Source organism: Lepidochelys kempii, chromosome 19 (genome assembly GCF_965140265.1).
Source record: "Lepidochelys kempii isolate rLepKem1 chromosome 19, rLepKem1.hap2, whole genome shotgun sequence".
NCBI lineage: Eukaryota > Metazoa > Chordata > Testudines > Cheloniidae > Lepidochelys > Lepidochelys kempii.
This window is the reverse complement of record NC_133274.1, coordinates 12,854,220-12,881,692: the sequence shown is the minus strand read 5'-3', so window position 1 is coordinate 12,881,692 and position 27,473 is coordinate 12,854,220. Positions and strand designations below refer to the sequence as shown.

The following is a 27,473-nucleotide window of genomic DNA, read 5'->3' as shown; positions in this document are numbered from 1 at the left end:
GTATGGGCAATGCAGTTATCACAACTCTGGCAAGAATGTGATCATTTCTGAGGGAACCAACCCTTGGTTTTTAATCTCCTATTTACTATCCAGTGTACTGTGAAGAGGACTAACATTCTGCAGGGGTGTAAAAGAAAAAAAATCTGCATTGTGTGAGTGAATTTGCCCCAAATTAAGGCTCTTCTAAAAGCAAGAGTCATTGGCAGGGAGGCAGAATTGCAGATCTTCATAGCAGCAGGAAAGTGAGTGTCAAACTTGCAACAGCGTTTAAAGTGTGGTAGCAGCTGTACAAGGACAGTCTCTTCCCATGGCCTGAGTGCAGCAGAATATGCTAACTGAAGAATGCCCAATGTAAACAGTTTCCCCAAGAATACCTGGTGTGTCTCACCTTGTTTCTACAGAGTGCATTCATCTTTAAGGATGTGAAGCTGCGTGGGTTTTGGATGACCCAGTGGAAGAAAGACCAACCCCAGAGTAAGTTGAGGGTCATTTCAGTGGGGATGTAGTCCATAGGAAATCTATTAAAGTATTAATGTGTTCTCTTAAGGTCCCCCCTTCCCCCGAGGAAAGTAAGCATTGTCCCTGCTTCTGTTGGTGCGTAGGCTGAGGCACAGAGGTGGAGCGACTGGTCCAAAGCCACAGAAGAAGTCATTGTGAGAACAGGAATTAGAACTCGAGTGCCTGGCTTCCTGTCCAACGTGGACAACAAGATAATGCTTCTCTCGTCCCAGTTCTTAGGGAGGCCCTAGAAACACAAAGCACAGAAAACATCATGCAGAATCTCCAGTTTTTAGCTTAGCTTAAGCCCTCCTGGGGAAATACTGGCAAAGCAGCCCTCAAACTTAGCATCTGAAGAGCAGATAAATATTTTGCTAGCTGGGTTTCTAGACATCAAAAAGCACAAGTGGGTGAAGGCTGGTGACAAGTTTTGACCTGGAGAGTTTCCTTCATTAATCCAGGGAGACACAAGCTGTATCATTCCCCTGCTGTGCCTCTCAGCTACAGCCCATGTGTAACCCACAGAATCTGTGATCTGCCCTTGGCCTCAGCAGTGGGACAGAAGCACCTGTTAGTACATTTGGTCAGGAAACCGCAACAAACTACAATGTAGAGTTTAAACGGTTGTGACTGGTCCAGGCCTATCTACTCAGCTCCACTCTGATATTGCTCAGCACTTGCAATTTAAAAAAAGCCAGGCATTATGCATTTAAGGTGTTTCAGGCCCTTCCTGCTTTGAAGCTGTGTGGACGGGGCAGAAGCTACCTAGGCACAGCCTTAAGCTCAAATCAGTGTGTGCCAGATGGTTGCTGACCAAGCTGCAGTGCAAGTGGCAGGTAACATCTAGTGTAGAGAGCAGGGCAGGCCATCAAACAGGAGTGTAGAGAGCAGTGCAGGCCATCAAACAGGAGGCTAGCTACCTACCTGTAGCATAACCCCAAAGGTCAGAAAGGTCACAGGGGACTATCTCCCCTCAAATCAGAACAAAATCAATTGTCCAATTTGGCAACACTGCAGTCAGTACAAGGGAATCTTGTGGGACCATCTGCCTTATACCAGCCATATAAACTGGAAACATTTCTCTCTGAAGTCAGTGAATGCTGCTGCATGTGTTGAACAGGGTGGAAGGAGTTGCTGAAGAAATTGAGATCGTTTGCCTCTATCCCGAGCTGCTGTCCTAGGGAGCTTAGCACCTGAACTCCACTCCCTTGTGTTGTGTTGCTAGGTGGCCAAGGCAGCCAAGACTGGCTCACTTTTTGTTTGTTTTGTCAGTTGTCTCATTTCCTGTGGGTGGCATTGTGGGTCTTGTTCACCCTCAGCTCTGCAAGGGGCAGGATTACTCTCTTCTGTCTTTCCCATGCAGACAAGGACAGATTGACTGGGATGATTCTGACCCTGTGTGATCTTATTCGTAAGGGGCAGCTCACTGGTCCAGCCTGCACACAGGTCCCACTGAAGGACTACCGAATTGCCGTGGAGGCCTCCATGAAGTCATTCATCTCATCTAAACAGGTTCTCACCATGTGATCCTGCTCCCATGGACAATCATACACCCTTTTGTTTCCAGAGGAGTTTTAAGAGGGAGCTGAATCACAGCCAGTTCTGGCGTCATTGGAGACAATACAACTGTTTTCATGCACGTTTGCTTCAATGTATCCTGTCTTCAGGAGAGAGTTGTTGAAGAGGAAGAATCTCTAAAATTTGTCAACTTTACCCACTTGAAACAATAACAATCACATCTGAGGCTAAAGTGTGTAACTGACGTGACTCAAGAGCAGACAGTAGATCTCTGCTTTTGGAGATAGATCCTGTTTTCACATTGGCTAAAATTAATTGCTTTGCAATAGAAAGTCAAGGTTGGCTAAAGTGCAGTCCCTGGAATCCTAAAAATTAGGGTAGAGGCAAAGCCAATCAACTTCCAGCTGACTGCTGGTGAAATCAGTCAGTCAAGGAGGACACAAAAAGAAGCCCTCTGCTCTGGATGTGTGTAGTCACCCAAGTTGGAGGGCACTGGGACTCCCAACAAGATGCTAATGCGTCCCTTACTGTAAAGTTTTCCTGCCCCAGAGTGAGCTTTAAGTGAGGAAGCCTCCATTTTTCTATTTTTCTGTGGCTTCTTCCCATGAAGGACTCCTCTGGATGTGGAGTATTGTCCTAGATTGTATCCTAACCCCAGTATTGTCATGTACAGTCCTTAGGGAAACTTACATCTGTAGTTTGATATTGAGGCAATTGTGGCTGAAATAAAGGCACTTCACATTGTGTTGCAAGCCTGTCATCCAAGAGCAAGAATTGTGAAATGGGCCACTGAAATGTCAATAATTGTTCAGAATAAATGCTATAATTTTCAGAGACTGTGTTCTCCCTGGGGTATTTTTCCATCAACTGGGTTTTTGCTGTGTAATAAGATCTAGTTCCTCTGCTGCACTTCAGTCAGACAGTAGTACAAACTATCACGAGTATTTTACTATGTACTGCTTCAAAATGTCATGCCGTTGCCTCCAAATGTTTGTATTCCAACTCTTTTACAGGGTTGCATTACAGCTCGTTCACACAGGCCACAACAAAAGTCAAGGAGGCATGATCAACACAGACAGGCATTGATAGTCACTGCCGTTGGTTACTTCTCGGCTAATGTGTGCAAAGCTCGCTTTAAAAATATGACATGGGCTTCTGCCTTCCCACAAGTGAACTTTATTTTTTCTTCCCCTCAGTGAGATCTCAGATATGAACTGTAAGGCCTGGGACAAATGGTAGCCCTCCTATCATATTGTTACATCCTCCCCTCTTATGTGCCTGGTATTTCTCATTTGGCATGCTGGTTCCTAACAAGCTATGGCAGGGAGAAGGAGATGCCAGTTTAAGTAGTCCAGTGAGTCCCATCTTTGTGCTGCCATCCTGGCAAGCTGCAGAATGGAAGTTCTCGTTGCTCAGGATCTGATACTTCTAACACCAGGTCATCCACTGCTGGGATTAGCAGCACTACAGCCTGCACTCCCGTCTCATACCCGCCTCTCTTAGAAACTAGACTAACTATGTTCTGATCCAGTATGGCAGTTATATTACAAACATAATGTTAAGAGGGGAATCTTGAGTAGGTTCTATTACTTCTGCATTTGGCACTGGTGCGATCACTGCTAAAATCCTGTGTCCAGTTCTGGTGTCCGCAATTCATGAAGGATGTTGCTAAATTGGAGAGTGTTCAGAGAAGAGCCATAAGAGAGGTTAAAGGATTGAGCTCCTTGTGTTATCCAGCGTGTTTAGCTCAACACAGAGAAGATTAAGGGGTGACTTTGATCAGTTTGTTAGTACCTGCTTGGGGAACAAATATTTGATGACTTATGAGGAGAGGCTGAGGGAACTGGGATTGTTTAGTCTGCAGAAGAGAAGAATGAGGGGGGATTTGATAGCTGCTTTCAACTACCTGAGAGGTGGTTCCAGAGAGGATGGTTCTAGACTGTTCTCAGTGGTAGAAGAAGACAGGACAAGAAGTAATGGTCTCACGTTGCAGTGGGGGAGGTTTAGGTTGGATATTAGGAAAAACTTTTTCACTAGGAGGGTGGTGAAACACTGGAATGCGTTGCCTAGGGAGGTGGTGGAATCTCCTTCCTTAGAAGTTTTTAAGGTCAGGCTTGACAAAGCCCTGGCTGGGATGATTTAATTGGGGATTGGTCCTGCTTTTGAGCAGGGGGTTGGACTAGATGACCTCCTGAGGTCCCTTCCAACCCTGATATTCTATGATTCTATGACAGAGAGCTCTTCAGTCTGGCTAGTGAAGGAGTAATAAGATCCAAAAGCTGGAAGCTGAAGCGAGACAAATTCAGACTAGCAATAAGGTGCAAACTTTGAAGTGAGGGTAATTAACTATTGGTGGATTCTCCATCTCTGACAATTTTGAAATCAAGATTGGATGTTTTTCTAAAAGATCTGCTCTCATTCAAACAGGAATCAACTCAGGGAAATTCTGTCGCCTGTGTTGTAAAGGAGATCAGACTAGATGACCACTTCTGGCCTTAAAATCCATGAACATCACTATCACCCTATGCATTGCAAATAACAAAAATATCTCATAACAGTAGCTCCTTTTTAAAATTAAAAAACCCTGCAAGGCTAGTTCCTATTGCCTGGAAGGACAAGAGCTGTATTTACATCTTATCCGTGCACTTCATGGGAGGAAGCACCCTTTGCTCCCATAGCAGGAGTAATAGAAGCTTGTAGCTAGAACACCAGCTGCTTGTTTGGAGTGATCTTTAGGGACAGGCACAGCAGGCTTAGCCCCTAGACCATGACTAAAATACAAGTGACAGTTTATATGCTCTGGTGACACTCTTGAATCAAATTATCAGTGTGCTTATTACATACGAGACACAGGATTGGATTTGAACATGCACTTTAAACAGCAGAATAGGGAATTACAAAACTCCAAATGCCTAGAACTGCACAGCAGTCCATGGGGGAAACTTGACCAAATAGACTGTCAACACCTTTCAGCTTACCCACAGAGGAATAGTCCGCATTTCTCTAGTATGAGCTTCTCTTTGACCTTCCTCTCTCAGATGAAAGGAGCTTAATGGCTTTTATTCATGCCAAACCATGCTGGGTCATTTTGAGGTGGCTAAATGGGATTTAGGTCTCTTCAGTGCTTGCGGTGCACAGTTGCATAGTTACTCCTCAGAAAGCATTGTGCGTTTCTTCTTTCTAGCCCGGCTACTTGAACTCGCTGCAGCCCCTCTAAATACTGCTCAGATGAAATGCTCAGGTTTGGAGATCTAAGAAGTAAAGTACCTTGATCTTGAATCTCTCAAGAATGTCAGTAGCTGTCCAAAGTGGGATCACTGGAGTCAGGGCAAGCAAAGTGGGTCACAAGTTGTCCACTGAAAATCATGATAAAGAGGCCACTGCCTGGAAGAAATAGGCAAAAGGGTATTTGAAATGCACTGCCAATATCTGATACTGCATCCTCTTCCATCACTAACTTAAAAACCAAACTCCCAGGGCTAGAGGCCAGCTGGTGTGCTTCAGTTTTAAAAATTGCTTGTGGTTGAATCAAAGCGGTTGCTTCTAGACTATTCAAACCATCTTAGCTTTGTTATAGTTGTAGGGCCCGCACCCTTACCTGTGCCCCTTTAACAGCTGTATTGGGAAGAGGAAATAAAGGGAGCCCACCTGGAAATGATCTGAATGCTTACCAAGTGCTAGCCACCAGTGCCACACCAAAGGGAACTGTTCCATCGCTGTAAACGACAGATCAAACATGTCAGTGCTAACAGTCTCCATGAGATTAAAACCATCAATAGTCTGATAAAACAGTGCTGTCTAGTGATTAGAGCTGGGGCCTAAAGAGTCAGGACTCCTGGGTTCTATTTCTGGTTCTACCACTAACTTCCTCTATGTGTGGTGTGGTGTTGGTTGGGGGTTTTTTCTGTGGTTTGGGGTTTTGTTTTTGTTTTTGCAGGGGCACAAGTCACTTAAACGTTGTCATGCTTTTACCCATCTCTAAATGGCTAATTGGGTTTCTCAGGGTGGGAGTGGGGAAAGTTGCGTGGCTCAGTGTGAAAGATGTTGAGTGCCATAGATTAGAAGGGGGCAGTATTCCTGCTGAAGGGTGTAGTTATGTGTTTTAAGGGGCATGCTTAAAACAGCATTACCAGTCCCAAGTATTCAAAATCATGGCAGGCTCCTCCCCCAAAAAATCAAAAGTCTTTAAAATATTCTGGGTACTTTTTATGTGCTTTCTGGTTCAGAGCCATTAGGGGTCAAATTTTCAAACTTCTCTTCACAGTCAGAAGGGCTAGAATTTTGCATGTGTGTATGTGCTTATGAAAGCTGAAGCTATCTCAAACACCTGGCTCCAGGAGCCAGGGCTTTAAGAATACCATATAATGTGAGACTGGCATACACACAAAAACCACAAGAGTTGGCTCTGCTTTTAAGATTAAAATCAGATTTTAAAGACACTTAATTTGCAACATCTTCAATGTAAAAATGAAAAAAAAAAATTCCAATTCACCATTTGCCCTGTTTGAGTGAATCTCACTCATCCTAAACAATGAAACTAGAAAAGGAGGACTTGTGGCACCTTAGAGACTGCTATAGCTCTCGAAAGCTTATGCTCAAATAAATTGGTTAGTCTCTAAGGTGCCACAAGTCCTCCTGTTCTTTTTGCGAATACAGACTAACACGGCTGCTACTCTGAAATGAAACTAGAGTGGACCAGTCAGTTTCAATTCCTTGTGCTTTCAGAGTCTTGGTACTGTTGTGTTTGCATTAATAATGGTTCAGGGGACTGTGTGTGTGGGTTTTTTTTAATTAGCTTCCTAAAAATATTTAATATTAATTCTGTTAATTAAATTTGAAACAATCTGTTCTGCACCTAAAATCGATAGCATGCTTCCCTCTGAGACATTTGGACTTTTATTCCTGCAAATAGAGAGATCTTTCTGTATACTTTTAAGTTCATGAATAATGAGAGGTCTTGAGGTTAAAACCCAGGGGTGAAATCTTGGTCCCATTGGATGTATATGGGAGTTCTGCCAGGACTTCACTCCAGGACCAGAAGGCAGCAGCAGATAACATCACCTAGCTCTTTTATAGCACTTTTTCATCAGTAGCTTTCAAAGCACTTTACAGTCTTTTAATGCATAGATCTTCACAGCACCCTTGTGATGTACTATTCGCTCCCTCTTTCAGAACACAGGGGCCCAGAGCCACAAAGGGACTTAGGCATTGCAATGCTGAGCATCAAAATGCTTAACTTTGAGGTGCCTGGAAAATCACAGGAACAAAGTGAGGGCCAAGTGCTGAGTTAGCTGCCTAGGTTTCCTATTCAATGAATGCAGGGAGAGATGCACTGTACAATGTGATCCACACTAGACAGGGAGCTGCCTCAGCTAGCCAATGGGAGATCATAACAATCCCCTCCTCAGGGATTTAGGCATCTAGCTTTGCTTGCAATCTACAGTCAGGAGCTCCTTGCCTCAGTCATTTCTTGTGGGATTGAGTTAGGCACCTGCAGCACTCCACACAAAATACAGGAAGGAAAAGGAGCCAGTGGTTGGAGTATTCAGCTGGGAGACTCAGGTTTAATTCCCCTGATGGGGAGGAAGGATTTGAACACGGGTTTCCATGCAGAAGAGTGCTCTAACTGCTGAACTATGGGCTATTCTGATGGGAGGGGCTCCCTCCATCTCTACTGTGGGAGCTGTTTACTTTTTATAAACAATTAGTCACTGGAGTAGATTAACCAGCATGTGGGCCTCCTGCCTCCCACATGGGTGTCCTAACCTCTAGACTATAGAATCATTCTTACTTCCTCTCTCTGGCCCAATGACACCTTAAGCATTTATCCAAAGCACATCACCTTCAAGAGGAGAGACTGAGGGAGTCTCACCTTGGAGTGTCCTATAGCTCAGTAGTTAGGGCACACTCCTGAGGTAGGAGACCTCTGTTTGAGTCCTTTCTCCCCATCAGACAGGGGAGGGAATTGAACCTGGGTCTCCCACAATCTGGATGAGTGCCCTAACCACTGGGCTAAAAGTTATAAGATGGGCAGAAGCACCTTCTCCTCCAACCAGATTTTGAATGGGACCTTGTTGGGGACACTGGGGCATGGCCACTAGGTAACTCAAGGGGATGGAAGACCACAAGTGTCGATGAAGCCCCCTCGCTTATGGCCCAAGTGTCCCCTCCCGCCCCCCCCGCCAGGAGGCACTCGCACCAGTTATGCATACTAGGCCCAAGTGTCCTTGCCCACCCCCAGCCAGGAGGCACTCGCAGCAGTTATGCTGAGGATATGCAACAATAATTTGCAAAGTCAGACTGCCTCAAACTAAACAAGGCCAAACAGGGCAGATATGGAAGAACAATGCTGAATAAAGCAGCTTTATGTATTGTTTGACAGATGGTACAGAGAACCAGGGAACTAACTGGTAACTGGATTGGCTGGCTATATGGATACTTAGGGCAGCTTGCTATTGGACAAGTATGCTGAAGAAAGGATGTATAAAAGCCTGTGTAACTTCCTGCTCTGGGTACAGGATTTGAGATTCTATTCTCCCTGTACCTTGTTTGCAGCTGCAAATAAACTTTTCTGCTTCTCCACCCCGTTGTGATTATTGGGTGACACACACCGGGCAACGAACCTTGCTGTTGTTCGCCTCTGGCACTGGGTGCCGGCAACAGCTTTTGGCGTCCCTGGGTGGGCTACGAGGCCACTATTTAGCCTTGCCCGGACTCCTCCTGGAGATCAAGGTTTGCGGCGAGAACCGACGCCCAGCGCGCACCGGTGAGTTCATCGGGGGCCTCGGAGGAGACGCGATTTGATCGATCCCGGAGGGCACAACGGTGCAACGCACTCATATAGTGGAGAAGCAGCTGTGGGTGACGGTGAGGAACTGGTCCCTTGGACATAGGGGAGGAGCAGCTGCGGGCAACGGTGGGGAACCGGTCCCTTGGGTAAGGTAGGAACCTTTTGAAATCCGGATTGTATGCTCTGTTGGAACCTGGGGATGCCCAGAGTTACCCTGTAGGTATGGGACAGGGACAGAGCTCAGGGGGTAGGGCATGGTGTACCCCTAGAGTGCATTCTAGCAAACTGGAAGGTATTTGGTGCGGATCCGATGACTGAGTCAATTAAAACGATTCTGTACAGTTGACTGGCCTCAATATCAACTAGAGGACCAGGAGTGGTGGCCACCAAGAGGGTCAATTAATTACAACACGATCCTCCAGTTACTCCTGTTCTGTCAGAGAACAAGGAAATGGAATGAACATATGTATGCGCATTTGTTTCTGGCTTTATGTACTCGACCAGATATTTTACAGCAATGTAATCTGACTCCGACTGGTTCGGTAGCAGCTAATGTTAGTCCCCAGACCCCCACCCCCACTGTAATGGCAGAGCCGGTGTCCCCTTCGGCCCCTACACCCACACCATGTAAGTCCCCAACGGTTGGCTTATACCCCTTAATCACCGAAACTGAAGTCGCCCAGTCTGGATCGGACAGGCATCCGGCCATGACTATGCAGGTTTATACTCATGTGCCATTTAACCCTGTGGATTTGGCTGCTTTCAAAGCACAAGCAGGGGAGTTTTCCACCAACCCAAGTAGGTTTATTTCAGTTTTTGAGGGATGTCTTAGCAGCCACAAGCCGGACTGGGATGATTGTAACATCCTCCTGCAAACCCTATTGTCTGAGGTTGAAAGACAACGGGTTGTGTCCAAGGCAAGGGAGGAAGCGCAGAGACGGTACGACCGGGATTGTATTAATGTCCCTGACCCGGGTGCACAAGTCCCCCGAGCAGACCCCAGGTAGGATCCAAATGATCCTGGGGATATGACCCGCCTTACCTCCTATAAGGAGTTGCTTTTGCATGGACTCCGTCACTCGACTGTCCAACATAATAATTGGGCAAAGCCATATGAAGTAATGCAGGATTTAAAAGAAAGCCCAGGGGCCTTTCTACAGCGAATTCGGGACACGATTCGACAGAACACTAATGCAGACCCTGATGATCAGGCAACTGAGTCAATTATTAAGGGAATTTTTATGAGCAGAGCAGTCCCTGATATTAAGAGAAAGTTACAAAAAAAAGGAGGATTTAATGAGCATGACCATGGCACAAATCTTAGAGACTGCAAACTGAGCTTATAGTCAGAGAGATAGAGAAGGAGAGAAAGCAAGTGAGACTGATGGTAACAGCGGTACAGGCCAGCACTAAGGGAAGTGGTCGGGGAGGAAGGAGCCGTGGACGCGAACGTCCGGGCTCGCAGGAGAGATGACTGGGTCGCAACCAGTGTGCCTTGTGTCGACAAGAGGGACACTGGAAAAATGAGTGCCCAAAGAGGAAAGAAAAGGGGGGTGCCTCTATGACGGCGATGGCGGAGCAGGAATAGGGGTGTCAGGGGAGACGGACCACCCTACCCCCAGAACCCTGAGTAAAGATGTGGGTGGGAAGCTCAGAAATAGATATTTTAGCGGACTCTGGAGCAGCACAAACTGCTGTAAATCGACCCCTTCAGTTGCCAGTAGCAGATTCCCTTACCGTGGTGGGAGCCACAGGCAGGGACACCAAGTGCCCAGTGTATGCCCCAGCGGAATGCGCTTTGGGAAACAGGACTATATCCCACAAGCTGGTATACCTCCCTGAGTGTCCAACACCTCTGCTGGGATGGGATCTGCTTTGTTGCCTCGGTGCCAACCTGCATTTTACTGAGGATGAAATAACCCTTACCTTACCCCCTGAGAATGCATGGATCATGACCCTTGCAGTTGAGCCCTCAGCTATGCAAGCCCCAGAATGGAGCCCGTGGGAAGACCAGGTGTACCCCCTCATGTGGGCATCAGGGATCCCAGGAAAGGCCACCCACCAGACCCCCATTACTATTCAGCTCATACCAGGGAAAGGCCCAGTGCAAGTAAAACAGTATCCAATCAAGAGGGAAGCCAGAGAAGGTTTACAGGAAACTATAGATCGATTCCTAATGTATGGTATTCTCCGGGAATGTGTCAGCCTGGAACGCTCCCATTCTACCCATACGGAAGCCTGATGGCACGTATCGGCTGGAACAGGACCTAAGGGCAGTCAATGAATGGGTTAAGACTCTGCACCCTCTTGTCCCTAACCCGTATACCTTATTGGCTTCTATAGGGGGACAGTATACCCATTTTTCAGTCCTCGATCTGAAAGATACTTTCTTTACCATCCCAGTTGCCACACCGTCACAGGAGATCTTCTCCTTCGAGTGGGAGGACCAAAATAGGGTTAAAAAGCAACTTTGCTGGACAATGTTGGCCCAGGGATTTAAAAACTCCCCCACGCTCTTTGGCCAGGCTCTAGCCAGGGACCTAGAGGAGTGGGATAATGAGGAGGCCCTCCTTCTGCAGTATGTAGATGATTTGTTAATTGCCACTGTGGGCCAAACCCCCTGCCTTAAAGCCACTGTGAGCCTCCTGAATTTTATTGGACTCCAGGGATATCGGGTAGCACGGAGTAAGGCTCAAATCGCCCTCCCAGAGGTACGGTACCTCGGGTTCCACATACGGCAAGGGGAGCGTCAGCTTTCAAATGAAAGGAAGGAAGCTATATGCCAAGTTCCTACCCCAAGTAATCGTAAGCGGCTCAGGGCATTTCTGGGTATGGCAGGCTTTTGCAGGATATGGATCCCAGAGTTTGGACTATGGGCTAAACCCCTGTACGACTGTGTAAAAGGAGCAGATCATGACCCCTTCTGTTGGACCCCAGAGGCTGACAGGGCATTTAAAATCTTGAAAAGGAAGTTTGATGGAAGTCCGGGCTCTGGGCCTGCCGGATCTCTCTCAGCCATTTCAGTTGTATGTACATGAACGAAAGGGGGTGGCCCTAGGAGTGCTCACACAGCTGTTAGGAGCATGGAGACGTCCGGTGGCTTATTTTTCTAAGCAACTGGATCAGGTTGCAAAGGGTTGGCCGGCATGTTTACGGGTGGTCGCAGCTACTGCCCTAGTGCTTGAGGAAGCCGAGAAGCTAACATTGGGAGGGGTTATGCAAATCTATACTCCCCATATGGTCCAAGCCTTATTAGATGCAAAGGGAGGGCTTTGGCTCACCCAGGCTCGGATTGCTCGGTATCAGGCTAAGCTGTTAGAGAACTCTGAAGTCACCCTACAGCCTTGCCCCTCCCTTAACCCAGCCACCCTCTTGCCAGAAACAGAGGAACAGGAACATGACTGTTTAGAGATCATAGATGTCCAGTACTCCAGCCGTCCGGATTTAAAGGATGTACCCCTCCCAAATGCAGATTATGAGTGGTACACTGATGGTAGCAGTACTGTAATAGATGGGCAAAGGAGGGCGGGTTATGCTGTTGTGACCCTCCATGACACTGTGGAAGCTGAAGGTTTGCCTGCTGGGACCTCTGCCCAGCTTGCCGAACTGATAGCCCTGACCCGTGCACTTGAACTGTCAAAAGGAAAGCGGGTCAACATTTTTACTGATTCAAAGTATGCTTTTGGTGTGCTGCATGCTCATGCTGGCCTATGGAAGCAAAGGGGAATGCTGACAGCCCAAGGCTCCCCAGTCAAGTACGGGCCCCAGATCCTCCGGCTCCTAGAAGCCGTACAACTCCCCTCGGAAGTGGCGGTGGTACACTGTAAGGCCCATCAAAGGGAGGATCAAGATGTGGCCAGAGGTAACGCCCGGGCAGACAGAGAGGCTAAGCATGCTGCCACCCTGCCATCCCCTCAGGCTGAAAACGCCCATCTGCAAGCCCTTATCCCATCAGTAGGGGAGCTTCCAACCCCTCAGTACTCTGGGGAGGAGAGACAGCTAACTGACAAACTCGGTCTCCGGGAAAAGGAGGGATGGCTCCATTCCCCAGAAGGGAAGGTCCTCCTACCAAAGGGCCTAATCCGGCCAGTGCTGCAGAAACTACATCAAACCACTCATGCTGGCAGGGAAGCACTTATCCAACTAATGGGAAAATACTTTATCACATCTGGACTCTGACCCCTGGCTGCCCAGGTACAGGCGGACTGCTTAGTCTGCCAAAAGAATAACCCCCGACCGGGACATCCTGTGCCACCAGCTGCCCTAGAACCCACTCCGGGCCCTGGACAAATGTGGCAAATAGATTTTACTGAGTTTTCCCGGACTCAAGTGTTCAAATATCTCCTCGTCTTAGTGGATCGGTTCAGCGGATGGCCAGAAGCCTTCCCATGCTGTAACTGCACTGCCAGGACAGTGGCCCTCAAGTTTGTTAAGGAGCTCATTCCTCGCTTTGGACTCCCCCTGTGGATGGAATCTGACAACGGGACACACTTCACGTCAAAAATCATTCAAAGCATCTCACATGCCTTACAGATCCCCTGGAAACTCCATACGCCCTGGAGACCGCAAGCCAGTGGGGTAGTGGAGCGGACCAATCAGACCCTTAAACAGCATTTCTCAAAAGTGTGCCAAGAAGCCTCACTGTGATGGCCTGATGCTTTGCCCCTCGTCCTACTCCATATCCGCGTTCTTCCAAAGGGTAGATTAGGGCTCAGTCCCTTTGAAATTATGTTTGGAAGGGCATGGCCTATGAATGGCACCCCGGTTCTGTCAGGGGAATGGGAGTTGGGTAATGGTTTTTTGTCTCAGTATATGTGTTCCCTGTCTGCTGTTCTCTTGTCTCTTCACAGGTATACCAAGGATTCCCAGCCTCTCCCCTTGGACTCTCCCGTCCACTCCTTACAGCCCGGTGACTCCGTGCTTATTCGTACCTGGAAGGACGAGCCTCTCCAGGAAAAGTGGAAAGGACCCTATACCGTCCTGCTGGTCTCCCATACAGCGGCAAAGGTCGAGGGACATGAGAACTGGATCCATCCCTCTCGTCTGAGTACCTGCCCCCTCGTCAGCAGGACCGTGGACCGTCCAACCTGCTGACTCCTCATCTAGTGACGATCTCGGGCTAAAGCTACTGTTTAAAAGACACAAATAGCGGGCACCTTAACGCCTAAATGGGCCCACCCAGGTACTGGAGACCCTGGGTGGGGAAGACTCTGGTGATAATTAATTGGGTAACATTGTTATTCTCTGTATTATTTCCAAACTGTGCATATCGGGAGCATAACTCCTTTGTTTCGCTTGTGCACCATGTTGCTACTTTAACAAACCAGACTGATTGCTGGGTATGTGCTCCAACTCCACTGTCCCCCAAAACGGGAATGCCCCTTGACATGCTGCCCCTGACCCTAGCAGAATTAGCCACCACCAAAAAGCAGGAAAGAACGAACTCACCATTCTGGAACAAGACCCCTTTACAGCAGGCCACCTATCAGGACCAGGAGTATTCAGTTGCAGTACTCACTGAGGGAGTGTTATGTTTTACCCGAAACCAATCTGGTCACTATGGGCGTCCTGTGGGAAAAAGCTCCTGTGTTATTACACAGTGGGCTGATGGGTATTGGATAAAGACCAAAAGGGGAGGCCAACAGTGTGGGTGTAATGGTTCCTCCCCTTTTAGGGAAACTCTTACGAATAATCTTACCACAAAAGAAGGGTTTGGAAATATAACTTGCCGTCCAGTTAATATCTCCAATGTAACAAGCCAATGGTGGGTTTGTAGTGGTCCCTATGGCGAGTGTAATTTGAACGGCACAATCAGAAACACTCCCACTTGTACCCAATCAGGAGGATGGGATGCCCCCTTAGGGGCATATGAACTGTTAGGAAAAGCAGCCAAAGCAGCCTTAAATATGCCAGGAATCCCCTTAAAAAACAGTCCTTACTGGGCCCTACAGGGTCACTATTTTGTATGTGGCCAAAAGGCTTACAAGGTACTGCCAGCCAACTGGACAGGTAGCTGTTATATAGCTCATAGATTTCCTCATTTGTCAATAACTGCCACACTGCCCAAAGGAAAGATTAGAAATGCCCGAGATACCCCTGTTGAGTCACAAGAAAAGACCTTGCGGCGACTGACTACGGCATTGGAGGGCAATATAAAGAATTCCCTCACAACCGAGAAGCTTTTAAGGTGCTCTGTACTGGGAATAGCGCCACTGTTTACCGGGCCAGCCATGGCATGCATAGGCCGCTATACTGTAAGGCTGCAAATGGTACTTGAGATATCATAGAATATAAGGGTTGGAAGGGACCTCAGGAGGTCATCTAGTCCAACCCCCTGCTCAAAGCAGGACCAATCCCCAATTAAATCATCCCAGCCAGGGCTTTGTCAAGCCTGACCTTAAAAACGTCTAAGGAAGGAGATTCTACCACCTCCCTAGGTAACGCATTCCAGTGTTTCACCACCCTCCTAGTGAAAAAGTTTTTCCTAATATCCAACCTAAACCTCCCCCACTGCAACTTGAGACCATTACTCCTTGTCCTATCCTCTTCTACCACTGAGAATAGTCTAGAACCATCCTCTTTGGAACCCGCTTTCAGGTAGTTGAAAGCAGCTATCAAATCCCCTCTCATTCTTCTCTTCTGCAGACTAAACAATCCCAGTTCCCTCAGCCTCTCCTCATAAGTCATGTGTTCCAGACCCCTAATCATTTTTGTTGCCCTTCGCTGGACTCTCTCCAATTTATCCACATCCTTCTTGTAGTGTGGGGCTCAAAACTGAACACAGTACTCCAGATGAGGCCTCACCAATGTCGAATAGAGGGGGAGGATCAAGTCCCTCGATCTGCTCACTATGCCCCTACTTATACATCCCAAAATGCCATTGGCCTTCTTGGCAACAAGGGCACACTGCTGACACATATCCAGCTTCTCGTCCACTGTCACCCCTAGGTCCTTTTCCGCAGAACTGCTACCTAGCCATTCGGTCCCTAGTCTGTAGCGGTGCATTGGGTTCTTCCGTCCTAAGTGCAGGACCCTGCACTTATCCTTATTGAACCGCATCAGATTTCTTTTGGCCCAATCCTCCAATTTGTCTAGGTCCCTCTGTATCCTATCCCTGCCCTCCAGCGTATCTACCACTCCTCCCAGTTTAGTATCATCCGCAAATTTGCTGAGAGTGCAAACCACACCATCCTCCAGATCATTTATGAAGATACTGAACAAAACCGGCCCCAGGACCGACCCCTGGGGCACTCCACTTGACACCGGCTGCCAACTAGACATGGAGCCATTGATCACTACCCGTTGAGCCCGACAATCTAGCCAGCTTTCTACCCACCTTATAGTGCATTCATCCAGCCCATACTTCCTTAATTTGCTGACGAGAATACTGTGGGAGACCGTGTCAAAAGCTTTGCTAAAGTCAAGAAACAATACATCCACTGCTTTCCCTTCATCCACAGAACCAGTAATCTCATCATAAAAGGCGATTAGATTAGTCAGGCATGACCTTCCCTTGGTGAATCCATGCTGACTGTTCCTGATCACTTTCCTCTCATGTAAGTGCTTCAGGATTGATTCTTTGAGTACCTGCTACATGATTTTTCCGGGGACTGAGGTGAGGCTGACTGGCCTGTAGTTCCCAGGATCCTCCTCCTTCCCTTTTTTAAAGATTGGCACTACATTAGCCTTCCATTCATCCGGGACTTCCCCCGTTCGCCACGAGTTTTCAAAGATAATGGCCAATGGCTCTGCAATCACAGCCGCCAATTCCTTTAGCACTCTCGGATGCAACTCGTCCGGCCCCATGGACTTGTGCACGTCCAGCTTTTCTAAATAGTTCCTAACCACCTCTTTCTCCACAGAGGGCTGGCCATCTATTCCCCATGTTGTGATGCCCAGCGCAGCAGTCTGGGAGCTGACCTTGTTCGTGAAGACCGAGGCAAAAAAAGCATTGAGTACATTATCTTTTTCCACATCTTCTGTCACTAGGTTGCCTCCCTCATTCATTAAGGGGCCCACACTTTCTTTGGCTTTCTTCTTGTTGCCAACATACCTGAAGAAACCCTTCTTGTTACTCTTGACATCTCTCGTTAGCTGCAGCTCCAGGTGTGATTTGGTCCTCCTGATTTCATTCCTACATGCCCAAACAATATTTTTATACTCTTCCCTGGTCATATGTCCAACCTTCCACTTCTTGTAAGCTTCTTTTTTATGTTTAAGATCCGCTAGGATTTCACCGTTAAGCCAAGCTGGTCGCCTGCCATATTTATTATTATTTCGACACCTCGGGATGGTTTGTCCCTGTAACCTCAACAGGGATTCCTTGAAATACAGCCAGCTCTCCTGGACTCCTTTCCCCTTCATGTTAGTCCCCCAGGAACCCATCCGTTAGGAACCCATCCGTTCCCTGACTGTGTCAGAATACTGTGTCAGAATACTGTGGGAGACCGTGTCAAAAGCTTTGCTAAAGTCAAGAAACAATACATCCACTGCTTTCCCTTCATCCACAGAACCAGTAATCTCATCATAAAAGTCCAGGGTCCGTATCCTGCTGCTTACCTTTCTTCCCTGTGTCAGGATCCTGAACTCAACCAACTCATGGTCACTGCCTCCCAGATTCCCATCCACTTTTGCTTCCCCTACTAATTCTTCCCAATTTGTGAGCAGCAGGTCAAGAAAATCTCCCCCCCTAGTTGGCTCCTCTAGCACTTGCACCAGGAAATTGTCCCCTACGCTTTCCAAAAACTTCCTGGATTGTCTCTGCACCGCTGTAGTGCTCTCCCAGCAGATATCAGGAAAATTGAAGTCACCCATGAGAACCAGGGCGTGTGATCTAGTAGCTTCTGTGAGTTGCCAGAAGAAAGCCTCATCCACCTCATCCCCCTGGTCCGGTGGTCTACAGCAGACTCCCACCACTACATCACTCTTGTTGCTCACACTTCTAAACTTAATCCAGAGACACTCAGGTTTTTCTGCAGTTTCGTACCGGAGCTCTGAGCAGTCATACTGCTCCCTTACATACAGTGCTACTCCCCCACCTTTTCTGCCCTGCCTGTCCTTCCTGAACAGTTTATAACCATCCATGACAGTACTCCAGTCATGTGAGTTATCCCACCAAGTCTCTGTTATTCCAATCACGTCATAATTCCTTGACATCACCAGGACCTCCAGTTCTCCCTGCTTGTTTCCAAGGCTTTGAATGTTGCTTTAGAGTTAGAGGACTCGGTTAGTGATTTAGGGTCAGCAGTAAAAACATTAAATAAAGAGGTACAGCAGCTCAGGACGTTTTCCCTCCAAAATAGGCTGGCTTTGGACTATCTCTTGGCATCCCAAGGAGGGGGTTGTGCCCTCGTCGGGCCCCGATGTTATGTATATGTAAATGATAGCAGTTATGAGATCTATGAAAAGATGGTACAGGCTGAGGCCCATGCCCAAGCCGGAGCACAGGTTGCCTATACTGCCCCCGAGAGCAATTGGTTGCAAACCTTGTTTTCAGGCTGGGGTTTGTCGTTTTGGCTTGGTGGTTTATTTAGCTTGTTATTGAAACTTCTCTTTCCTGTATTGCTTGTATTAATGGTATTATGCTGTGCAGTATCATGTGTCAGGACCCTTTTGCAAAAGTTAATGAGTCATTCTCTTCAGGGCTATCACAAAGTGCTTATGCAAAGTCCTATTGTAAAGAAATAAGTAGCCCAAGTGAGAAAACTCAGAGCCAAGGCTGTTGAGTGTTCTCAAAGGAGGGAGTAGTTGTTGGGGACACTGGGGCATGGTCACTAGGTAACTCGAGGGGATGGAAGACCACGAGTGTCGATGAAGCCCCCTCGCACTAGGCTCAAGTGTCCTTGGCCCCCCCCGCTAGGAGGCACTCGCAGCAGTTATGCTGAGGATCTGCAACAATAATTTGCAAAGTCAGACTGCCTCAAACTAAACAAGGCCAAACAGGGCAGATATGGAAGAACAATGCTGAATAAAGCAGCTTTATGTATCGTTTAACAGATGGTACAGAGAACAAGGGAACTAACTGGTAACTGGATTGGCTGGCTATATGGATACTTAAGGCAGCTTGCTATTGGACAAGTATGCTGAAGAAAGGATGTATAAAAGCCTGTGTAACTTCCTGCTCTGGGTACAGGATTTGAGATTCTATTCTCCCTGTACCTTGTTTGCAGCTGCAAATAAACTTTTCTGCTTCTCCACCCCGTTGTGATTATTGGGTGACGCACACCGGGCAACGAACCTTGCTGTTGTTCGCCTCTGGCACTGGGTGCCAACAACAACCTGATCCAGTAGGCAGCCTCTGAGCAGCACATCTGCTGGATCAGGCCCCGTGGGTGAGAGAGAGATGCTCCTCTACCGCTCTTCTGCCAGTTTGTGCATTGCTCTGGGTTTGGGCCTGAGATTGGTGTCCTGATGCCTAGAGAGAGGCAGCAATGTGCATACTCAAAGGCAGAAACGTAGGCACGGGGGAACTTTTACCCTGAACGTTTCAGCGCCAGCCAAGCAGGGGAGTCTGTGGATTGCAGTGGTGGGATTTAAGCACCTTTGTGGATCTGGGACACAGAGGCTCAATGAGTTGCCCAGGGCCACACAGGAAGTCTGTGTAGAGTAGGGAACTGAACTGCTCAGACCCTAACCCTGTTCTATGCCTGCCACAGACTTTGTGGGACATGTCACTTCCCCCTGCTTTGACAGTTTTCCCAACTGTTTATAAAAAAGGAAGTTCTGTTAGCTCTAGCTCCAGAGTGTAGATTTAACTCACAAATGGGTTTTGAGACCCCCCGTGGAAGGTGCAAGAGACAGGCACATCCGTGCTTTATGCTCTCTTTTTACTAAGGTTAGTTACTTTGATTTTCTGAATGCTGATTTTCTCAAAGGGGGAAAAGCAACTTAAACTCCTCACTTGGATTCTGAATAGCAAGTTACATTAAATGGAATTAAAGCACCCTGTGTTAAGAGTGTTAAAGGCCGCACAGAGACACGTTGTGTCTAAAAATGCATGTATGGAAAAGCCCAGAGAAGGGCAGGGGAGGTAGGGTAGACGTGTATCGGAGGAAAGGAGGAAGAGTAAAAGGAGATGTGACTGAAGGATTTGAAATAATGAATGGGACACAGAAGGGCAGTCAGGCTGCTTTCTATCCACTCTATTACCAAAGGGCACTCCCAAGTAAAAGGCAATAAAACAAGGGATATATTAAATGCCTATCCAAATTTAAAATGGCTAAATACTAGGATACAATATGGCACAAGCCAAAGCCTACTGCAGTCCATGGATGTCCATAGGCTTTGGATCAGGTCCTATGCACAGAGTGCTGCTATTGTGGTAAGCAGCTTAGTGCAGTTCAAAAAGGATCGGTCTTGTCTATGAATGAGTCTAGCATCACAGTACCAGGATCTGGGACAGGAATTACAGATGCTCATGAATGCAATGTTGTTGGAGCTGTGCTTGTCCCAGGATCTTAGAGAAATAAGGTAGGTAAGATCATATCTTTTATTGGACCCACTTCTGTTGGTGAGAGAGACAAGCTTTCGAGCTTTGGGTATTACCTCACCCACCTTGTTTCTCTAAGATCCTTATGAAAGCAGATTTAGTATTGCACAACTGGTCAGGTGCAGTCTGTGCAACTGAGTGCATAGTGGTGAGAGGAGCTCATTACCTTCTTCTGGAGCATTCACTGTTGGCCACAACAGGATGCTGGACTGAATAGGCTATTGCTCTGTTCTGCTACACCCGATCCTCAGTCATCCATCTCTTTGCTAGTCAATCCATCTATTCATATATCTGTTCCTCATTCCTTCCCTCATGTGTTTCTTCATGCATCTGTCATCCATTAATTTGCCTTCCCTACTCTCTCTCTGTCCATCCATCTCAATCCTGGAGCACTAAAGTTCCTCTCCGACAGACAGGGAGCTGTGCGGTTGCAGCGGAAGCAGCTGCAGTCGCTCATGTCAAGCCTTGAGCATATAAATCATGCCATCTCAGAGATCAATGCAATGGACCTAATAGGCAGGCAGAATAAATGTGGATCAGAAGCTGCACGGCACGCCTCCCTATGGATAAATGGGAGCTGCTTTTCCCCTGGTAAAATGGCTTTGTTTGTGAGTAAGCAATTAGTCTCTCTCTAAAAACAGAACCAGGAAGCTAATGGACGGGGGTGGCAGGCTCTCAGCCCCTTTGCTGAGGAATGATGGGTCCGTTTCCACCCCATTAGCACCAGTGGGACGCAGATGGTGGCATGTGCCTTGCTGAACTTGTGCTGCAAGACAAATGAAGCCCTCTTCCCCCGCGTTCATTGTAGCCGCTATGGGTAGGAAGAAAGAGGCTGTTCCACGTGGCGCAGGAGTTAATGGGACAGAACAAACACGCGGGCCAGGACGAGAAGTGACAAACCCATTTGGAAGCCATTTCAGTAGCACTGTTTTTTGTAATGTTCATATTTACTTTGAAGCTATTTTCAATTTTTGGTCTCGCTGGATCATTAGTCTTTTAAATATTATTATGTTCAGTTGTAGTGGGGCATAGCATGGGGAGGGAGAAAGGAATAGAAAGGGAGTTTGCAACGGTGCATTCTGATCTGCCCCCTGCCATGGATTCTTCAGAACTCTGAGGTTCCATCCACCAGTCCCATCCACTGCCAGGGACGCTACGGAGCCCCAAGGGTCCATCCCTCAACTGCCATGGACTCTACGGAGCCCCAAGAGTCCATCCCCCAACTGCCATGGACCCTACGGAGCCCTGAAGTTCCATCTACCAGCCCTGCCAAGTGCCACAGAACCTTCAGGGATCTCAGTTCCCACCTGACAACCCCTTTTGCCGTGCCCAGAGCCATCAGGGTCTCCACAACCCACCTGAAGCCCCTATACCACCTCCAACTGCTATAGGCAAATTTCTGAACAGTGGCTGGCCCCAGTTTACTCCTACCAGAGAGAGGGTCAAGCCACAGACTTCAGATCTCGGTTTTGAACAAATAACAAAAAAGGAAGGGGGTGGGGAGGAAAGGGCAGGGAAGAGGTGAAAGAAAAGGAATAAATCAGAGGTAGTAACTTTAATACACAGCACTGGAAGGAAGGCAGCTTTTAAAAGAGCAAGAGAAAAGCGTGTGGGTGACTGGGCAATGGCACATGAGCATTTTGCAAAAGTAACGGTCCAGTTAACTATCAAAGTCGCTGCGTCACCAAGGCAAGTTTCAGGTCCAGTTGTATGGAAACTGTGAAATTCCTGTTGGATTTATTCTTAAAACCATGCTAAGGCATGGAGCTATTCGGAAACATGCACCTGCCACTGAACATCACTGTTCAGTGATGGAAAACAGGAAAATACTAGGGTGGAAAACAGCAGCGGTGTAAAAACACACAGCACTATTATACTATAGCTAAGGACAGGAAGGAAAAACCCCACTTCCAGTTGAAACTGTATTGGGCATTGAAGTATACAGTTGAATGCATTTAGTTAAATTAATTTGACTGGAACAGCCCACTCCTTACAAGAAGTGCCCTGGGACGCTGTGGTCAGGACCTCAGTTTTATATCTCATGCAAGAGACAGCAGGTCTAGCGGTACTCTTTGCCCCCCAGTATAGCACGGCACTGGTATGCTGGCTTGATACTGGCTCAGAGGGAGAAGCGTTACCAATGGAATCATCAGCATCACTTCCTCTAACACCTGGGTGTGTCTTTAACGTCTCCCATCCAAGCGCTGAGACAGCTTGAGTCTGCTTAGCTTGGGAGGAAAACTGGTAGACGCTTAACCTGAGCTTGTATGGGTTCAAAATGAAAACACCTGTTTTTTCTCCAGATGACTCAACAAACTTTCAAACACTACATCATGTATGGAGTCCACCTGGCTCAAACTCACCTACAGACGTCAGTGCCACGTGGACCAGTGTGACAGTGATGGCATAGTCCCAGACCCATCGCTTCAGCAGAGCAGCAAAGAGAAGGCCGCTGGTGAAGTAGGTCAGTTCCATGGACAGCAAATTCACTAGAGAAATGAGAAGGGAAAACAACCCTTATTCTGGAGTAAAGGCAGATACATCTCACAGCAGGGAGCCCTGGAGGTACAGAGTCCCTGCCCATGGGACACAAAGGAAAAACCTCAAAATTATCCTGGAGTTAATGTTCTGACACAGTTTATTGGAATACAGATTCTGCTGGTTCCAGTGGGAGGTACTATCAGTACACAAAGTCCATTCCCATAAGGCAAAGAAATACAGTGCTGTCTCCTCGCAATAGCAAGGGACCACTTCACTGTTTTCCCAGTGGCTGTGCTCACAGTCCATCCCTCCAACCTCACACATCCTGTTCTCTCCCAGTCAGACATTAACACACTTTTGGCCTTGAAAGATCCCTGTGTTTTTATCCATTCCAAAGCGGCCTCATTGCCCCACACCACTTACCCAGATATTTGGGATTTGAGTGAGATGGTTCTGTGTTAAATTCAAAGGGGATAAGTCCATCAAATGTGTCCAGCCTGGAAGGGGTAAAAAAGAGAGAGAGAGAAAAGATTTTAGGAAATTAAAAATTATCAAGGGCTGTTACACTGATCCCCACTAAAAAGTCAACATTTGCAATGGTTACTACACAGGTAGATCTGAGATACCGCATGTCATTGTTACAGGGCCAACTGCAGCTCTATCCACTCTGTGTTCTCTCTGAGTGCTCTCCCTCAGGTGGCAGGCCTTGTGCCTTTACCCCTCCTGGAGTGGAATTCTATACAGTGATCCAACAGCCTTCTTAAACCAGCTCATTGTTTATTTTTCAGTAGGAACAAAGCATTTAGAGAAAAATAATTTTAAAACAACCATCTACACACAGCTATTTAACCAAAGACTTATCATCCCCTGGTGGTATCCTAGGCAGGCCTAAATTCTTCTCACACCCCTTTGGGTGCTCGTGTCTCACTCTGGTTCCTCCAAACAACTCGAGAGAGACAGAGAGAGAGAGAGAGAGAGAGAGAAAGCATGTTCCTTCTTCACCCTCCCAAAAGTCCTTTGTTCTTCTGCATTCCCAGGCCTTTTCCAGCCTTGGCATTGCCTCAACAACTCTCAAGAGTTTGCTTAGAAGTGGCTTATTTTCTGCCATTCTTTCCCTTCCTGCTTGCTTCCCCTTCTTAAACTAAGCCATTGTATCATAGAGTAAACATGCCAATAACCAGGTCAGCATACAGTGCCCATAAATTATTCCAGAGCATCTCCACATCCATCATATCACAGCCCCCCTTAGAACAGGATATAAACATGGAGCCTGTGTAGTATTGGCTGACAAGTGTTGCCATTTAAATGGCACCCACTGTGCCATCTGCAAGCTGGTTTGCTAGCCTGTGAGGCAGCCTGTCCAGCTTCCACTGGGCTGGTGTCTGCTTCACACAAACTGCCTCCTCCAGTTCGTGCTCGCTGGCCCCCTTTGTTGATACGCTCAGCAGAGAGGCCAATAATTTAGGTTAGGATTTTCAAAAGAGACTCAGGAATTAAGAGCCTACCTTCTAGTGAAATTCAGTGGGAGGTGAAGCCCACATCTTCAAAGGTATTTAGGCTCCTAACTCCCATTGAAATCATTGGGAGTTAGGTGCCTCAATATCTTTGTGCATCTGGGCCTGCATGCTTGATTCCTTTACATTTCCTTGAAAATCCCAGCCTAACTCTGCTTTGAAGATGTAACCCTTGACATGATAGGTGCCTTAGCTACACAGAGATGGCCTTGCTGGACCAGTGTGAGGCACATTAATGAGAAGCTCACCTTGCTGCTGTCTGGATTGTCATTGTTCTGTGGATAAAGAGAATGCCAGGTTCCAGGGCTGTGCTGCCTGGTATGTTTCATCAACACTAAACTAGACTGAAAATAAAATAAGTGCTCAGCAGTGAGACAAACCACTGAGCAAGAGCCACATGGCTCTGACTAGAAAAAAAAAAGCAGGACTCCCATACCCTAACCATCACATTTTGGAAGAGTCCAGTCAAGGGAAGGCAACACTGTGCTAACTGAATCAGATCCCTTTATTTCACTCAGATGAGCTCAGTGTAAGATCTGCTCTGTTCAGTTCAAAAAGAGCAGCCTCACCTGAAAGCTCCAGAGCAGATGCTTCCAATCATGTAGTAGACTGTGTAGAAAGTGACCAGGCACAACAGCAGGTGAATGAGGATGATCTGGAAATCAGAGCAGAAAAGCACAAGGATCAGCACATGCAGCAGTGAGAGGGATGTTTATTCCCATCTCACCACAGAAAAAATCTTCAGCAGAGGAGAGTTTCCTGGGAATTCTGTTGCAGCTGCAAACAACTGGATTTGGGCCACCTATGAAATGAAACGCTGTGTTACGTTCATCTGTTTCAGTGACATGTATTTAAATAAATGTCTAGTACTCTACTGGGGTTGTACAAATGTAACAAGGACTCTGGCTGGGTCACTTGCAGGGACTGATGCTGGGAGCTCTGGATCTAAAACCACAAGCCTCTGCTGTCTGAGCTAAAGTAACAGGTTTGTATAGTTCCAGGCAGTAGCAGACTCACAAGCCTCAAGGGAGACAAAATGCCACCCTGTGATAGGGTGATTCCACAAGCAATTACTCCTGGTAAGCATGATGCAGCTACAAATGGATTGTTAATAATCGTACATTTCTACAGCTCCTGTCAGGGATCCCCAACGTCCATCCCCACAATGGACAAATTGTGTCCATCCCCTACCACTGAAATGCAGCCACCTCTGGGTTGGAGGGCAACAGCTAGATAACAACACCACATAACTTAGGAGGCATTTTGGCAAGGGCACCAGGGCAAAACCCCTCCTCTTCCAGTCATTGCCCTGGGATACTTTGTGTCCACGTGGGACAGACAGGACTTGTTTTTTAACATCTACTTCAGGAAGATGATGCAGGACATACATTCTGCCAATCCACTGAAGTGAATGGATGTTCCACTGAAAAGGTGCTCAGAAAATGGCTTATAACAGCTGTATTGTGTGCTTTATAAGAGGCAACAGATCCAGTGCAACCTGAAGGAATGGCTAGTTACTCCTGTCTCTGCCCGTACCATGGGGGATGGGGAGCAGGGCTGTAGAGTCTTTGCACCAGCTAGGACATCCCCCTGCACAGGGGTATTCTCAGAAGGTAGGTGTATTTCTCTGGCCCCCATCACCACAGCTACTGAGCTCCTCACAATGTTTAATGTGTTCCTCTCACAACCCCTTTGTGAGGCAGGGCTGGGCTGTTATCCCCATAATACTGATGGGAGACTGAGGCACAGAGAGGCTAAGAGACTTACCCAAAGTCACGCAGGACATCTGTGTCAGAGGAGGGGACAGATCATAGGCTTCCTGCATGCCAGGCAAACACCCTAACCAGCAGGCCATCCTCTCTCCATTCTAGCACCCTGCCCATCTGTTCTTCACTTGACTTGACCCAATATTTTTGTGGGGGTGGAAGCGGTGGAGAATGTATCCAACTGCTCCCAAGACAGTCCCATCCCAGCAGCAGTGCAGAGGGTGAGGGACAAACGCAGGGCCCGAGAATGCCAAAGAGCCCAGATCAGGTTGCAAAGTGCACTGTTGGATAGTTCAGTATGTATGTTTATTGATCTTGGATTAGCTCTTGACAGGTCCCAAGCACCTGTGCCTTGACCAGTTATCGGAAGCACTCAGTCTGGGGAGGAGAAAGACAGGTGAGGGGGGCACATCAAGTGTCTGGCTGGGAAACGCACCCAAGGGAGGCAGCTGATGCCTGGTTCCTGTAGCTGGGAATTTCATTTGCATAGTTGGTTTCTCTGCCCCTGCCCCCTAGCTCCCTTTGGATCGAGCTGGGTCAGAGAAGGGGTTATTGGAGTACCAGGGAGAGATGATTCCTGCTTCCCTGCAAGAATTAGCTCCAGTGTGAATTATGACAGGTTTCAGAGGAACAGCCGTGTTAGTCTGTATTCGCAAAAAGAAAAGGAGTACTTGTGGCACCTTAGAGACTAACCAATTTATTTGAGCATGAGCTTTCGTGAGCTACAGCTCACTTCATCAGATGAATTATGCTGCTCGAAACAATTTCACCGGCTGCCTTTTATGTTAATGAAACTTTGCTTTTAACTAAACCACTCCTGCTCCTGGCTGCTCTTCCATCTGCCCCAAGCAGCTCGCCGGCAGGGCTGGAAAAGCCTTGAGCTTCAGCACCTTTGGGAGGCCGATCTTTGGTTTTCTGAAGCAGCAAATTCTCTCCCCCGCCTCCCACTCCCCAGCTCTCCCCCTTCTTTTACCTTTATTGTTTACAGCAGAATCCATGTCACATGATCCTGCAATCTCATCAGGCCCAGATGCCGCTGCTGACCCATAAACCCTGCCCCAGCCAGCACTGCTGGGCTTTGCCCTGCTCCCCAAAGCAGAGCAGCTGTTCCTCTGGCTTTACCTTGATGCCTGGCACACTGCCGCTTTGGAAGGCCATGCGTGGGGAAGGTTCATAACAGCACAGGCCAGGCTCCAGGACGTGTAGCCCGGGGATATCTCTTGCTGAGATGCTCTAGGAGAGGTAACCCGGGCTGCCGTGGCAGGGGAAGAGAGACGAAGCTGCAACGCCTGCTAGAGGCAAAGATCAGACAGGCAGGGAGAGGAGCCAGTGAAGAGAAAGAAGGCAGCCACTGCTCAGACTGTGTCCAGTCCTGGGATCATTACAGGACATCAGTTTCCAGGGTCTAACACCAGCAC

General features: G+C 47.6%; 2 protein-coding genes across 4 annotated transcripts in view; one reads left to right on the top strand and one right to left on the bottom strand.

Annotated features, from left to right (window-relative positions):
* Positions 1–2,852, top strand: part of MECR (mitochondrial trans-2-enoyl-CoA reductase) — a 32,853-nt gene extending 30,001 nt beyond the window's left edge. For 2 of the 3 annotated variants that reach the window (XM_073317445.1, XM_073317444.1), the window contains 2 exons: positions 402–474; positions 1,862–2,852. In XM_073317445.1, coding sequence (XP_073173546.1) covers positions 402–474; positions 1,862–2,025 — 237 coding nt within the window. In that variant the 3' untranslated portion in view covers positions 2,026–2,852. The remainder of the gene's footprint in view (positions 1–401; positions 475–1,861) is intronic. The other variant, XM_073317446.1, reaches the window with a different exon arrangement.
* LOC140900321 (putative transmembrane protein 244) lies at positions 10–27,277 on the bottom strand. Its single transcript, XM_073317447.1, has 7 exons — positions 27,178–27,277; positions 24,859–24,944; positions 23,199–23,272; positions 22,658–22,783; positions 5,688–5,732; positions 5,284–5,400; positions 10–745 (listed from the first exon to the last, which is right to left on the bottom strand). Exons 1-6 carry the CDS (start codon positions 27,211–27,213, stop codon positions 5,309–5,311), a joined length of 459 nt encoding a protein of 152 aa, XP_073173548.1. The 5' UTR covers positions 27,214–27,277; the 3' UTR covers positions 10–745; positions 5,284–5,308.
* Between the last annotated feature and the right edge of the window lie 196 nt (positions 27,278–27,473).

Excerpts from the sequence above, each read along its gene's own strand:
- LOC140900321 (XM_073317447.1), bottom strand. The coding sequence starts at position 27,213 with ATGGCCTTCCAAAGCGGCAGTGTGCCAGGCATCAAG. Across the intron at positions 22,784-23,198 it reads CTCAAATCCCAAATATCTGG|TGAATTTGCTGTCCATGGAA; the intron begins GTAAGTGGTGTG and ends TCATTTCTCTAG. Across the intron at positions 5,401-5,687 it reads GCACTGGTGGCTAGCACTTG|GCAGTGGCCTCTTTATCATG; the intron begins GTAAGCATTCAG and ends TATTTCTTCCAG.